Source organism: Lutra lutra, chromosome 1 (assembly GCF_902655055.1).
Source record: "Lutra lutra chromosome 1, mLutLut1.2, whole genome shotgun sequence".
In the NCBI taxonomy this organism is placed as follows: domain Eukaryota; kingdom Metazoa; phylum Chordata; class Mammalia; order Carnivora; family Mustelidae; genus Lutra; species Lutra lutra.
Genome location: NC_062278.1, coordinates 29,392,256 through 29,405,798, shown reverse-complemented (window position 1 = coordinate 29,405,798; position 13,543 = coordinate 29,392,256). Strand labels below are relative to the sequence as shown.

At 37.5% G+C, this 13,543-nt stretch overlaps 1 protein-coding gene across 1 annotated transcript; it reads right to left on the bottom strand.

Moving 5' to 3' along the window:
• Positions 1-428: 428 nt before the first annotated feature.
• On the bottom strand, positions 429-12,187 carry HSPA13 (heat shock protein family A (Hsp70) member 13). The gene is made up of 5 exons (XM_047722003.1): positions 12,048-12,187; positions 9,894-10,234; positions 7,995-8,208; positions 5,695-5,862; positions 429-3,600 (listed from the first exon to the last, which is right to left on the bottom strand). Exons 1-5 carry the CDS (start codon positions 12,070-12,072, stop codon positions 2,933-2,935), a joined length of 1,416 nt encoding a protein of 471 aa, XP_047577959.1. The 5' UTR covers positions 12,073-12,187; the 3' UTR covers positions 429-2,932.
• Between the last annotated feature and the right edge of the window lie 1,356 nt (positions 12,188-13,543).

Genomic DNA, 13,543 nt, shown 5'->3' with positions numbered 1-13,543 from the left:
CTACATTAATCAAATGAATTTAAATAGATAAAATATGTATATATAGTTTTTATCCAAAGACAAACTTTATTAGAAAATGATGAAGTATTACTGAATCCACCAAAGGATTACAGTAGTCTATTATGTAGGATTATTCACTAACTATAGATTAATTTAGGTCTTTGTTCCATTATAGTCAAAGGTCATGAATTGGTATTCAGAATTCTGGAACTGCTGCTTCTATGATAAAGGAACTGTCTCCTCTAAATTAGGAAAATAAGTGGAAAAGGACATAAGCAACCCCAGCGTCAGGATGCAGGGGAGAGGGCAAGAGCCACAGAGCTCATGCGCCATGAGCATCCCATCAGCCGGCCCTGCTTCCCTTTTCACTTATAAACCTCAAAAATGTACTCTGGCCTAGCCGTGCATGGAAAAAGAAAAGTACACAGTTTAAAAAACAAACTGCAAAGTGGTATTTATTTACATTCAAATGTGAATTACCTGTACACACACAAATTTAAGAGGCACAATCTGTTATGCACAATAACTATATAAATTTCAGTACATGTTATACATGGTAGCATCTGTTAAGTCAGTGGTTGGAGTGAAAACACAGTACCGAAACATTCCTGATACAAAATAAATTACTCATTCACATATTCTACTCATACAACAGTTAATATTTAAAAAGTTAATGCACTTCAAAAAACACTAGTTACATGTACAGCCAAAACGTATTCTTTTACGGAAAATGTCGAGATTATGAGGCATAAACGGTCCCTTTTGGGATGCATTTTGATTTTTTAAATAAATAAACTACATTGATTTCAAGACCATTTATACAGAGGCCCCTAAAATATGATTGAAGATAGACATCGCTTTGTATTTTTAAAGGCGCAACTATTCTAGAGAATACGCTAAACTTTTGCCCCCAAGTTCCAGCACCGCAGTTCTCTTTTTTGGACACGATCAAATTATTTAAATTCTAACATTAGTATGAGATTAGCTGCCCTGTTTTGCAAACTGTTTCCACTAAAGAGTGGTAACAGATCTTCCTGAACTATCTCATGTATTTGAGAGAGTCAAGATTTTTTAAAAAATGTTAAAATGCTTTAGGTTAAAGCTGATAATATATGTGGAGACTTTGATAGATTGAATACTCTCCTCTTAAGACCTAAGCAAAAAGATCTTTTCCGATTTTAAAGTCTATTAAAGATTCCTATCAAGTCCAAGAGAACACTTGAAGATTTTCATAATGCAGTGAAGGATTCATCTTTGGCATTTCTCCGTTAGTTTTAAAATATGTCAACAAACGTTTTTTACTTTTCTATCTACTTACTAGACAATCTGTACACAAAACTATGGGATTGAAATTGTGTTTTAACAGCAATCTCATCGCTTACAATTTTTTTTTTTTTTAGATCTGCAAAAAATATGAACATTAAGCTTTTTACTGTGAGAAGCTGAAATGTTCGATGTTGCTGAAATGTTTGCTTAGTTCTCTTTTTCGGTGACTGGAAATTGAATAACCTTTAAATTCAACAACAGATAAAGCAGACATACTTTTTACATTAACGAACATGTTGACCAGAGTATAATCTTTGAATATTAGTATGAAGCATGCATTAAGGAAAAGAAAAAAAAAAATCCTTCAACTTTGGGCATCACTGTAATAGAACTACTTGCTACATTTTCTTTCTTGGTCCCTGTAGCATTTCTAAAAGGAAACAAACAAAATCAAAACAAAATTGCTACAAATGCTGATTTGTAGAAATTTTTCCACATTGCCCTCCACATTATATTGCCACATTACTTTCAATGTTTAATTTTTTTTTTTACTTGCATCACATACTAACCACCTTAAGGCTAAAAGCAGTCCAACTGGGACTACTGTAAAACGATAATGGGAAACAACAATATTTGCAAGTAAGCATGTTTTCCTCATTCAAAACTAATACATGGAAAAAAAAATCTCAGTAAAAGCTGAATCAACTATGATTGGATAGTTCAAATGCAAGCTACATGCTCCTGGGCTTACTGAAAATAAACAAAGGAACAAAAACATAAATACTGTGGCTAATTACTGGTACTTATCAATGTCTGCAAAGGTCTTGGGTAACAAAGAAGAGATAGTAATGATGGCTTTATTGTGACATTAAGACATGTGTAAAATGAAATAAATAATTCCCAACTGTGTTTAATCAGGCAGAATCATGGAAATCCAAGCAGAGACAGATGATGATGGCAACCAAAGAACTGGAATATACATTGCTTTCATTTACTGTCTGGTATTGAAACACCTGAATCAATCTGTAGCTATTTTAGAAAGAAAGTTGATACAATAAATAATTTAAAAATCTGAAGAATGCAGGTTATGTAAATAGGACACGTAATGGAATTTGTTAAAGTAAATTTATTACATAATATGGCAGTTACTGAACATTATATATGCAGCTTATATTCCTAATACTGCTATCTCCCAGCCAATGTAAAAACCTGACACCAATACTGTCCTTCAAGTATAGTTCAAACTAATAGTTACATGTGATATCCAAGTATATCAATTACCAGCTCCTGCTAATACAATTTAGTAAGAACTGGGAATCGTACGTAATATTGGCACTAGGCAATGTTTACAGAATGTCCTTTTAAGTGCATGTGGTTATCTACTTACAGAATCCAGAAAACAAAACCACCCATGCTCCTGCAACAGTTTTACTTCAACTCTACCATGTGAAAAGTATTTGTTGGAATGAGATCTCTCCAAAATCACGTAGGCTCAATCTGGTCACATTTAATCCTAAAACCAAATGTTATGTAAAATTCTGTGTATCTAAATGCTACCTTTCAGGTAAATTTCTGAGTATTTTAGAGACTTTTCTTTATTGGAGGAGGTGGTCTGATAAAGAGGAAGTGCTCATCAGACAATCACAAATAATCATTCCTCCATAATTCAGTTGAAGTTGGTCTTTTGTAAATGCTTATTGGGAATTTCTAAAGCACTGACTTGGAGAGGCCAGGAGCCCCCATCAATCCCTGCTTGGATAGCCACTCCTGTCACCACTGCCAGGTCAGGGTCTACAGAAGTGTTGGGATCCTTTCCAAAGAACTCCTGAATGACTTGGCGGATTCGAGGAATACGAGTAGAACCCCCAACCAAAACCACCTCATCGATCTCAGTCTTCTCCAGGTGGCCTTCTTTTAATACTTGCTGAATGGGTACAAGTATTTTCTGGAAGAGATCTTCATTAAGGGTGTCAAAGAGCTTCCGTGATATTTCTGTTTCAAATAACACCTGACTTTCTCCACTTTTCTTTTCAGAAAGCCCAGCTCCAACCACGCTGTTTACATGGTGGCCATCAGCGGGAGAAAATCTGTCCTTTGGCAGGTCAGTGTCACTACTCCGAGGCTCCTTCTTGTCCTTTTCCTCCACTGTTAGTAATACTGACAACTGAGCAGACTGATGAAGAGTCAGATTTAATTTGACCATTTCCACAGCTTGTCTTAATCTGTGAATTTCCTCTTTCCTAGAGGGTAGAAAGCCATATGTTTGATAGATCTGTTTATATAAATACTGAAGAAGTCTTTGATTGAAGTCCTGTCCTCCAAGTTTATTGTTTCCTAAGTTAGAAATAAAAAGGCATATGTTATACTTATGTATTTGTATGTGTACATGTGTGTGTGTATATATATATATATATATATATATATATAATGTCTGTGTAGCATGTATGAAAACAATATACTAGGAATAACAAATCTCTTGCTTAACATACTTAACTCTTTAGATTTTATTCACACAAAGACTGATGTAAAATAATTGGATTAAAATAATTTTAACTCTAATGTCTATTATTTAAAAACAGTGGATATCTGGTTAAAAAAATTTTTTTTAAGATTTTATTTGTTTTATTTGATAGGCAGAGAGATTACAAGTAGGTAGAGAGGCAGGCAGAGAGAGAGAGGAGGAAGCAGGCTCCCTGCTGAGCAGAGAGCCCGATGCGGGGCTTGATCCCAGGACCCTGAGATCATGACCTGAGCCGAAGGCAGCAGCTTTAACCCACTGAGCCACCCAGGAGCCCCTGGTTAAAAATTTTTAATAAAAAATGAACTATCACTTAATGATATCAAATAATTTTTCCAAAGATAAAAGTTGACGAAAGATTAGCTTTTAATAGCAATTTAAAAACACTGAATGTTACTACTCTCAAGAGAAAAAAAAGTCTTTATAATTAAAAAGTAACAGTAGCCATTTTATCTTTTTCTTTTAATCCTTTCGCTTGCTTAAGAGCTAAAATTTAAAAAAGAAAGAGAGAGAGAGAGATTTAAAAGCAAAAGGTTAATGTTAATACAAATCCCTGGCATTGCATATGGTTCTAAAGAGTCCAGGTAGGAAAAAGAAAAATGCTAAAGTTAGACAACCTATAACTTATAGCTTCACTTTTCAAACAGCCTCCATTCTTGAAATTAAAACAACAACAACAACAAAAACAAACAAACAAAAAAAAACTTAAAAGATTTAGAATACAAAATCCTATAATTTCCTAGGGAACACTATTACTAGATTTTCTAAACATATTTTGTAAAACATGTTATCAAATGAAATAAACTGATCACTCTTCGTTTTAAAGGATTTTTCTTTTTTCATTTTTTTATTAACATATAATGTATTATTTGCCTCAGGAGTACAGGTCTGTGAACCATCAGGCTTACACATTTCACAGCACTCACCATAGCACATACCTTCCCCAATGTCCATAACCCAGCCAACCTAACCCTCCCCGCAACCCCACAACAACCCTCAGTTTGTTTTGTGAGATTTAGAGTCTCTTATGGTTTGTCTCTCTCCTGATTCCATCTTGTTTCATTTTTTCCTTCCCTAACCCCCATGACCCCCTATCCTGCCTCTCAAATTCCTCATATCAGAGAGATTATATGATAATTGTCTTTCTCTGATTGACTTATTTCACTCAGCATGATACCCTCTAGTTCCATCCACGTTGCTGCAAATGGCAAGATTTCATTTCTTTTGATGGCTGCATAGTATTCCATTGTGTATATATACCACATCTTCTTTATCCATTCATTTGTTGATGGACATCTAGGTTCTTTCCATAGTTCCGCTATTGTGGACATTGCTGCTATAAACATTTGGGTGCATGTGCCCCTTCGGATCACTACATTTGTATCTTTAGGGTAAATACTTAAAGGATTTTTCTTGCTTTCTGTTCCCTTCACCACAGCCATGAAGTCCTACTGGCTCAGTGAGCTACAACTGGCAATATATTTATTTGCTTGATAGGGTGCTCATTTTTTTTAGACTTCACTTTTTGTTGTTATTATATATATAAATGGTGGTTATAAAATCACATATACAGACCACCAAAATGAAGTCCAAGTATAGTGAAAAAAATTTTGTTTTTTTATTTCTATTGATTTATTTTGGAGAGAGCAAGCGTACGCACGTGCGAGCAAGGAGAAGAACAGAGGGGTAAAGAATCTCAAGCAAATCCACACCAAATGCAGAGCCTCATACGGGGCTCAATCTCATAATCCTGAGATTGTGTCCTGAGTCTAAACCAAGAGTCGGATGCTTGACCAACTGAGTCACCCAGGTGCCCCCTGAAAACAGTTTTAAAATCAACACAACACATTAGGTGTGCTAATAAGAAAAGCACGTCTGAACCTCTTTCAGTCTCCATGTATTTTTCTTACCAGACATTGCTCGGGTTAGAAACATTCCTCCTTGTTTATTCAGCAATGACACATCTAGAGTTCCTCCGCCCAAATCTATCACCAAGACATGAAAGACATCAGCCTTGTGAAGGCCATAGGCCATAGCTGCCGCTGTGGGTTCATTTATTACCCTCAAGATCTTCAGTCCTGTAAGATTGGTTGGAAGGAAGAACAAGTCATCAGAGGACAGCATTATCAAAATTCCTTCCCACTCAACCTCATACCATGTTAGTGTGTTTTATGTGACAAGGACTCCACTGAGTAACAATGGGAGCAGTCACAAACCCATCAAAAATAGTGAAATGGGGGCGCCTGGGTGGCTCAGTGGGTTAAAGCCTCTGCCTTCGGCTAGGTCATGATTCCAGGGTCCTGGGATCAAGCCCCGCATCGGGCTCTCTGCTCAGCAGGGAGCCTGCTTCCACCTCTCTCTCTCTCTGCCTGCCTCTCTGCCTACTTGTGATCTCTGTCTGTCAAATAAATAAATAAATAAATCTTTAAAAAAAATAGTGAAATGGGAATGATAAATATTGGTTGTTCTAAATGGAATCATTAAAATCATCTTAAAAATTATTAATATAAGAAAAGCCCAGATTTAGTGGAATATATCATTATGTTCTGTATTACTTAATATTTAATTTAAAAAAATCCTAGCCCCTTTTAATTTTCATTATTTTACTTGGGAATAGAAGAATAATAAAACTTTAATCGTTATGCATTATAATAAATTCCTGTGGAAATGAAATAAGCTTACTACACTCTTTTTAAAGTGAGTGCAGTGAAAAAAAAATTTGTTTTTTTATTTCTATTGATTTATTTTGGAGAGAGCAAGCGTACGCACGTGTGAGCAAGGAGAGGAACAGAGGGGTAAAGAATCTCAAGCAAATCCACACCAAATTCAGAGCATTTGAAAAAAAGCAGGTAAGTAAACAGAAGAGATTATAAAAAAATTTTAGATGTAGATTTATTCCTCTCTACCCCTCCCACTCACACCACAGACCATAGAGCATTCCCATCGGTACAATGACTCTTAAAAACGTACTTAAAATTTAAGACTCTCAAATGTAAATCTGAAATGTACAGCAAATCTGATCTTGATGGTAATGCGAAACAGTAAAAGTTTAGGCACAAAAGATCAGATTTCCTTGCACAAACTTCCTACTTTAACCAACTGCCACATGTCATGAGCGGTTGGAAAGTAATATGGCATTTATGTATCAGGAGCCATAAAAAACTATTCCAATTCTGAAGAATTTATTTAAAAACCTTTCATACCTTTTCCCTTAACTCTCTGACTTCATCGCTCACCCCGCTCTGGTCACACTGACCAACTTCCCATCTTCGTAAGCACTAGCAAATTCTCATTTGATGGCTGCTACACTGACTGTTCTCTCCCCTGCAACACCCTTCCCCTATACATCAGCTTGGCTAACAACCTCGTCGTCTCCTTCAAATATGCTTAAACGTTATTTTCTCAATGAGGCCTACCCGACCACTCTAAAACCTGCAAGGTCCCCCACTTCCTGATCACCACCAGCAATCCTCTTCCTGTTCTGTTCTTTTTTTCTTCCATAGCATGTTACTTTCTGATGTATGTTTTATCAGGGTTCTCAACCCGGGGCAATTCTGCCCCTTAGGGAATATCTGACAGCATTTGAAGACAAAAGGTTGTCACTACTTGGAGAGGAGAGGGCTGCTAGCACCTAATGAGCAGAGGTTAGGGGTGAGCTAACTGACCTATACTGCACAGGACAGTTACCCACAACACAGAATTATCTAGCCCAAAATGTCAATAATGCTAAGAGCGGGAAACCCCAGAATATACTTATCTTTAATACAGACTTTCTGTTTCCCTCCAGTGGAATATAAGTTCCATGAGAACGGAGATTTATTTGTTTCATTTACCAAGGCACTCAATATTTAATGAATGGCTTCAAATGAGTTCTCTTCTACCTCAGATTTTCAAAAAAATATTTCAGTCATCTTAACATTAAAGAAAGTTTGTAGAAAAAAATTCTTCATTGCTAACATGCACCCACGTTCTCAGCCTTTGTTAGAGGCCTACCTGACTGGCTATTGTCATAGTATGTTGCAACTTACATTGTGCTATAGAATTTTCTTAATTTTTGTTTGTAAGCATATCAAAATCCACCTAATTAACCCATTTTGGGTTTATTTATGTGCCTAGTTAGGTGGTTTTCAAAGTGATACACCTTACTACGGAAGATTTTCAACCTAAGAACATTTTGAGAAAAATACAGCTCAAGCAAGGGTGATATTACCTGCAAGGTTAGCCGCTTCAATTGTTGAATTTCTCTGTTTTAGATCGAATTCTGCTGGTACAGAAATAACAGCATTGGCAACTGGCATTCCAAGATATTCCTCTGCCATTTCCTTTAACTTCAACAATAGTCTAGAGCCAACGTATTCTGGGGTAACGGTGATGGTCTCATTACTTGTCACAGAAAACTCAACCATTCCGTTTTTGTTTAAAACCTGTGGATAGGATTTGCCAAAAAAAAAAAAAAAAAAAAAGAAAAAAAAAAGAAAAGTAAAATCATACATATACACATATACACATATACTTAAATACATACATGCACACTGGACTTACTCAAGAAAAACTTTATAAGGTCATTTATTTGTAATCTATCATTTACTAAGATTAGAAGTTATTAAAAGCTATACTTTAAAAATCCATAAAGTGAAATCTACAATAACAGCAAAATAAAAATAATCCATCACCAAGCATATGAAGGCAACACAGAAGATTCTTAATATATATGTTAAATGAATGAAAGAAAAAAAGATGAAATATATAAGGAATAAAAGTTGCTGGATCATGTATTTGACTTAGGATCTTTTTTATTTAGTTAACTTGTTTCCAAAAATAATAGATACCTGAAAAAAATGCTCTGGAACATATTAACAAGAATAATTTAGTACTTCATTATGTTCTTATCCAAGAATCAAGTATCACTTGAGGAAGGTGAGTAGCAATGTGGGGGGTTTGGGGGGTATGAAAAGAATAAATGAAACAAGATGGGGTTGGGAGGGAGACAAACCATAAGAAACTCTTAATTTCACAAAACAAACTGAGGGTTGTCGGGGGAGGGGGGTAGGGAGAGGGTAGTAGGGTTATGGACATTGGGGAAGGTATGTGCTATGGTGAGTGCTGTAAAGTGTATAAACCTGGCAATTCACAGACCTGTACCCCTGGGACTAATAATACATTATATGTTAATAAAAAAATTAAAAAAAAATTTTAAAAATAAAAAAAAAAGAATCAAATATCACTTACATTCATATTTCCATGAAAACATGTATTAGATCACTATCCCTGCTAATGTGGTTGTGCATTTAAAAAACGAGGTTAATTCTAAAACATACTATCCTACTTTCACCAAAGACTATTCATATTAAGAGTAAAGGGAATTATTCTTCTAAGAAATTATAAGAATTTTACCCCCATCATTCTAGACTACATAATTAGGTTTTAATGATGAAAACTTGACCATCTACCAACCTATCAGGGAAAAATAAAAACAAGCTACAGATACTATTAAAATGAGACCCAAAGACACTATCCTATCAGATCCCACATGAAACATAAACAACAAAAATCACAACACTTAGAAACTTAAAAAACTCCAAATATCATTCTAAGGAATCATGTCATATTGCTGAGTTTCAAACAAGTCATAAAATCGCATGCCTCTATTATCTCTTTTAAGTATATAAATATGATTATCCTAACACAGAGAGCATCTATCCATCTATCTGGACATCCATCCATCCATCCATCCATCCATAGTACATGGGGCTTCATTAGTCTTCTTGCTACAACGGAAGAGCTAAGCAGGCAGGCAAGCAGACATCCATCATCCCTCCATCCAACCATATTTCATGGGGTTTCATCAGCTTTCTTGCTACAGTGAAAAAAGAGCTAAGCAGATATTCTGAGAGAAGATATTCTGAAAATGGCAGAGCAAGAACACAGTAGCTCTGTGAAGCCCATGAATTAACTCATCCTGGAATTGCTGTAGGACAGCCTGTTATAATGTAGCTTCCATGCAGACTAAGTAAATTGAAACAGAAGGTTTTGTAACTTGAGGCCAAGGCATCAACTGAAACCGTATGCTGAACTAAAATTACAATAGATTTTTAGCTTAATCACTTACCTTAAATGGGTATCTGCCAACTTCAGCCTCCAGCTCTTCTGGGGTAAAAATCTTGCCTATGAATCTCTTGGCATCATATATTGTGTTCTGAGGATTTGAATCTGCCAGCTCTAAGCTTTCATAACCCACATATACATCACTGTCAGTAAACGACACCATGCTGGGTATACTGATATGCCCATTTTCATCTGGAATGACCTTTACTTTTCCCGTACCAGGGAAAAACACCCCAACAGAACAGTAGGTGGTACCAAGGTCAATGCCAATCACTTTAGGAGTAGGCAACGGTAAATACTGTTGTGCCAAATAGCCAGCCAACAGGAGAGTCAAAACAGCTGATCCTGAAATATAGGCAAATTAAAACATATGTTTTATTAAACTAGTACAATATGCTAAATTACCATAGCAAAGTCTCTTTAATATCACTCTTTGAAACAAGACTAATGCACTCTCAAATATTTTCTTTTATAGTACTATAGATAACACTTCCCTCAGACATCAAGTTTTTCATAATGCAAAACGACTATAATACCGTTAAAATGAAGAAACAACCAAAAAAACAAAAACAAAAACCCTGTAGTTGTATGTCTGACTACGTCACCTATGGGTGAAGATAAAGTAAAAACATAAATAATTGTGCTGATGCTGACAGGAAAAGCCATTTATCTCTACCAAAAACTAGATAAATGGAATATAGATATAATTCAATTTCTTGGTCAATTAATATTTAGATCTCATAGCTTTATAGACAGCTTTATCATTACTAAAAAGAAACTCCATTATTAGAATTTCGACAGCAAAAACTCTGTTATTGAAGGGCTAAAACTTTTTATCCCCTCATGTTCTTTTTCCTTTCAAAAGAATGAACTGGATAAATTGGGAAAATTATTTTGAAAGTTGTTTAAATATGAAACTGCTACTTTACAGCAGAATTAATTAACAGAAACAATTAACTTTTTCTGTATTTAAATACGAATTAAGTTGGGCGCCTGGGTGGCTCAGTGGGTTAAGCCGATGCCTTCGGCTCAGGTCATGATCTTGGTGTCCTGGGATCGAGTCCCACATCGGGCTCTCTGCTCAGCAGGGAGCCTGCTTCCCTCTCTCTCTCTCTCTCTCTGCCTGCCTCTCCGTCTACTTGTGATCTCTCTCTGTCAAATAAATAAATAAAATCTTTAAAAAAATAAATAAATACGAATTAAGCAAATACTTCTTGCAGAAGTTAACATTTAGGGAAGGAGAACCATAAATGTCTAACCCTAAATGCAACATAAAGCTCCCTGAAGGCAGGTTTTATTCTCTGTTGTATCCCTTGCACTAGGAATGGCTCCTAGGACACAGCAGATGCTCAACAAATAATGATTTAAAGAAACACACACACATACATACACACACAAATATGAACAAACGCCACGCAGATCGTAAACATTAGGGATGAAGAAAGATGCCACTTCGAATTTACAACTAATCTGTTACTTGGTTTCAGGAGACTATGTCCATACATGTTACATACGACCCAAAACGTCAACTGGCAGGAGTCTGTTTTACTAATTGTGAGCTCATCCTCATCAACACATAACTCAAAAAAAAAAAAAAAGAAAAGAAAAGAAATCAAGTGCCAACCCCACTTTCCTCTAGCTCCTACATGGAGAACGCCAGAAACATTTCATTATCTTCTCGCTCGGGGACGGTTGATTACTAACCCAGATTGGCGGAGAGTGCATCAGACTATACCTCCAAGAGGCCTGGCTCTCTCAAAACGCAGCGTCCCCTGCGTCTACAGCTCAGGCCGCCGGTACTGCTCTACAAAGGGGTCCTGGAGACGCACGTTCTTGCAGCCTCCCAAAGGCCCAAATTCAACCAACGATTCAAAATCAACGACTTTTCGAAAAGAACCCTTCCCGAGGCCCGATGTCCCTGGGATGTACGCAGAGGGTGGCCGCCGGCCCCACATGGCCTACTCTGGCCCAGACCGTTTCTAGACGCGACCCTCAATCCGACGCCCCGAAGAACCAAAAACCGCCTGTAAGTCACCTTTCCGGAATCCTTCCCACTGCGCCAACTGGACCCAGGAAGTGACAACCACCCACGCCCATCCCGGCCTCCCCAAACTGCGCGGGTGTCCACAACAACCACAAGGAACCCCTGGTCACTGACCTAAGATCGTCATCTCTCCAGCCATCACAGTCCCGCCGAAGAGGCTTGGGATGACTGTACCAGACGTGAGGTGCCGCCCCCACGCCGTCTCCCAGCCCCGAGGCTTACTGGGTAATGTAGTTCTCTTGCTCCAACATAGTTAGAGAAGCTACGGCTCTGACCAGAGTTGGGACTTCATTTACCGTCAGCTCGCGGGGCTGAGAGCCTCCATTCAACCGCTGCCCGTGACGTCTAAGCGCCCTCCCACGCCACTACTACGGAGCCAATTAGGCTGAGGTTAAGGAGAGCCAAGAAGAGCGACTGCAGTTTATAATCAAACCCGAAGCTCCTGGAGCCACGTTAAGGTAAAAACACACCATTTCTTTAGCACCGCCCCACTGCTTTGCATTCTGGGAAGTGTAGTTCGGGCCTATTCCTCCCCCCCCCCCCGCCCCCCATTCGAGGTAGGGAGAGTGAGGAACCTTAGGTGCTCGCTTTGTTAAGCCGTGTTCCTATTCCAGGCCTAGGTTCAGAGCCTTTGTCTTTTCGTTCTTCCTACCTTTTAAAGAATGCTCCTTTGCCTGGGATCTGGATGGGTTCTGGATGGGGTTCCTCTAAACACCCCACACCCCTCCAGCCTTCCTACAAGAAACCCCTACCTCCTTGTGGGCGCAGAGAGCCCGCTGCTTTTGTTTTGGGATAAATGAGTTCAAGCAATCTTCAGCGAATGTCATTTATCCAAGAGAGCAGGGACGCGTTTTCTCAATTGCTAATACTGAAGTCGGCTGTTGTAAACAGAAACGAAAACAAAATACTTGAACTTTGTCTTGAATTAAGTCATAATTGGCAGGAATGGCTTTCATGGACAAGTCCTGTAGCATGTGATGGCCATCCAGGACACTTGTTTTTCAGATTCTAGTCTGTAAGAGAACCTTCTTTTTTTTCTTCTTGGTCACTGGTAGTACTTCATGGTTCTTTTTGAGAGTGTTTTGTCTGTCATTGATGTTAAAGTTCCCCAGAACTATAATCCTGGAGAATTGAAATATGTTTCCTCATTTTAGATGTAAGTCAATCCCTGTTGACAATAGGTCATGCTGCTGGGATATAATGTACTGGCTTTCTGATTTTAAAATGTATATGAAAATATTGATGATTATTGAAGTTGAAGTATTGTTAATGGGGATTAATTATAATCTCTCCACTTTTGTACATTTAAAAAAACTTTAATAATGTAAACTATGAAAAGTGTGTGTAGGTCTATAGTGAGTACTGTTCAGTATAATTTCTTTATGAAGAACACATAATTCAAACACTCAAGTCATGAATATTATTAGGTATAATGATCATATTAACAAACATTTGACCACAGCTGTAGCCACTGGTAAGAGTCAGAAGGAGAGACAGAAGGTAAACACAAACATAATTTATTATGGTATATACTGTGAAAATAAAGGAAATATCATCTCAAATGGAGCAGGAGAAGCCTTGAAGGGAGAGCTCTCTGGGACTACCACGGG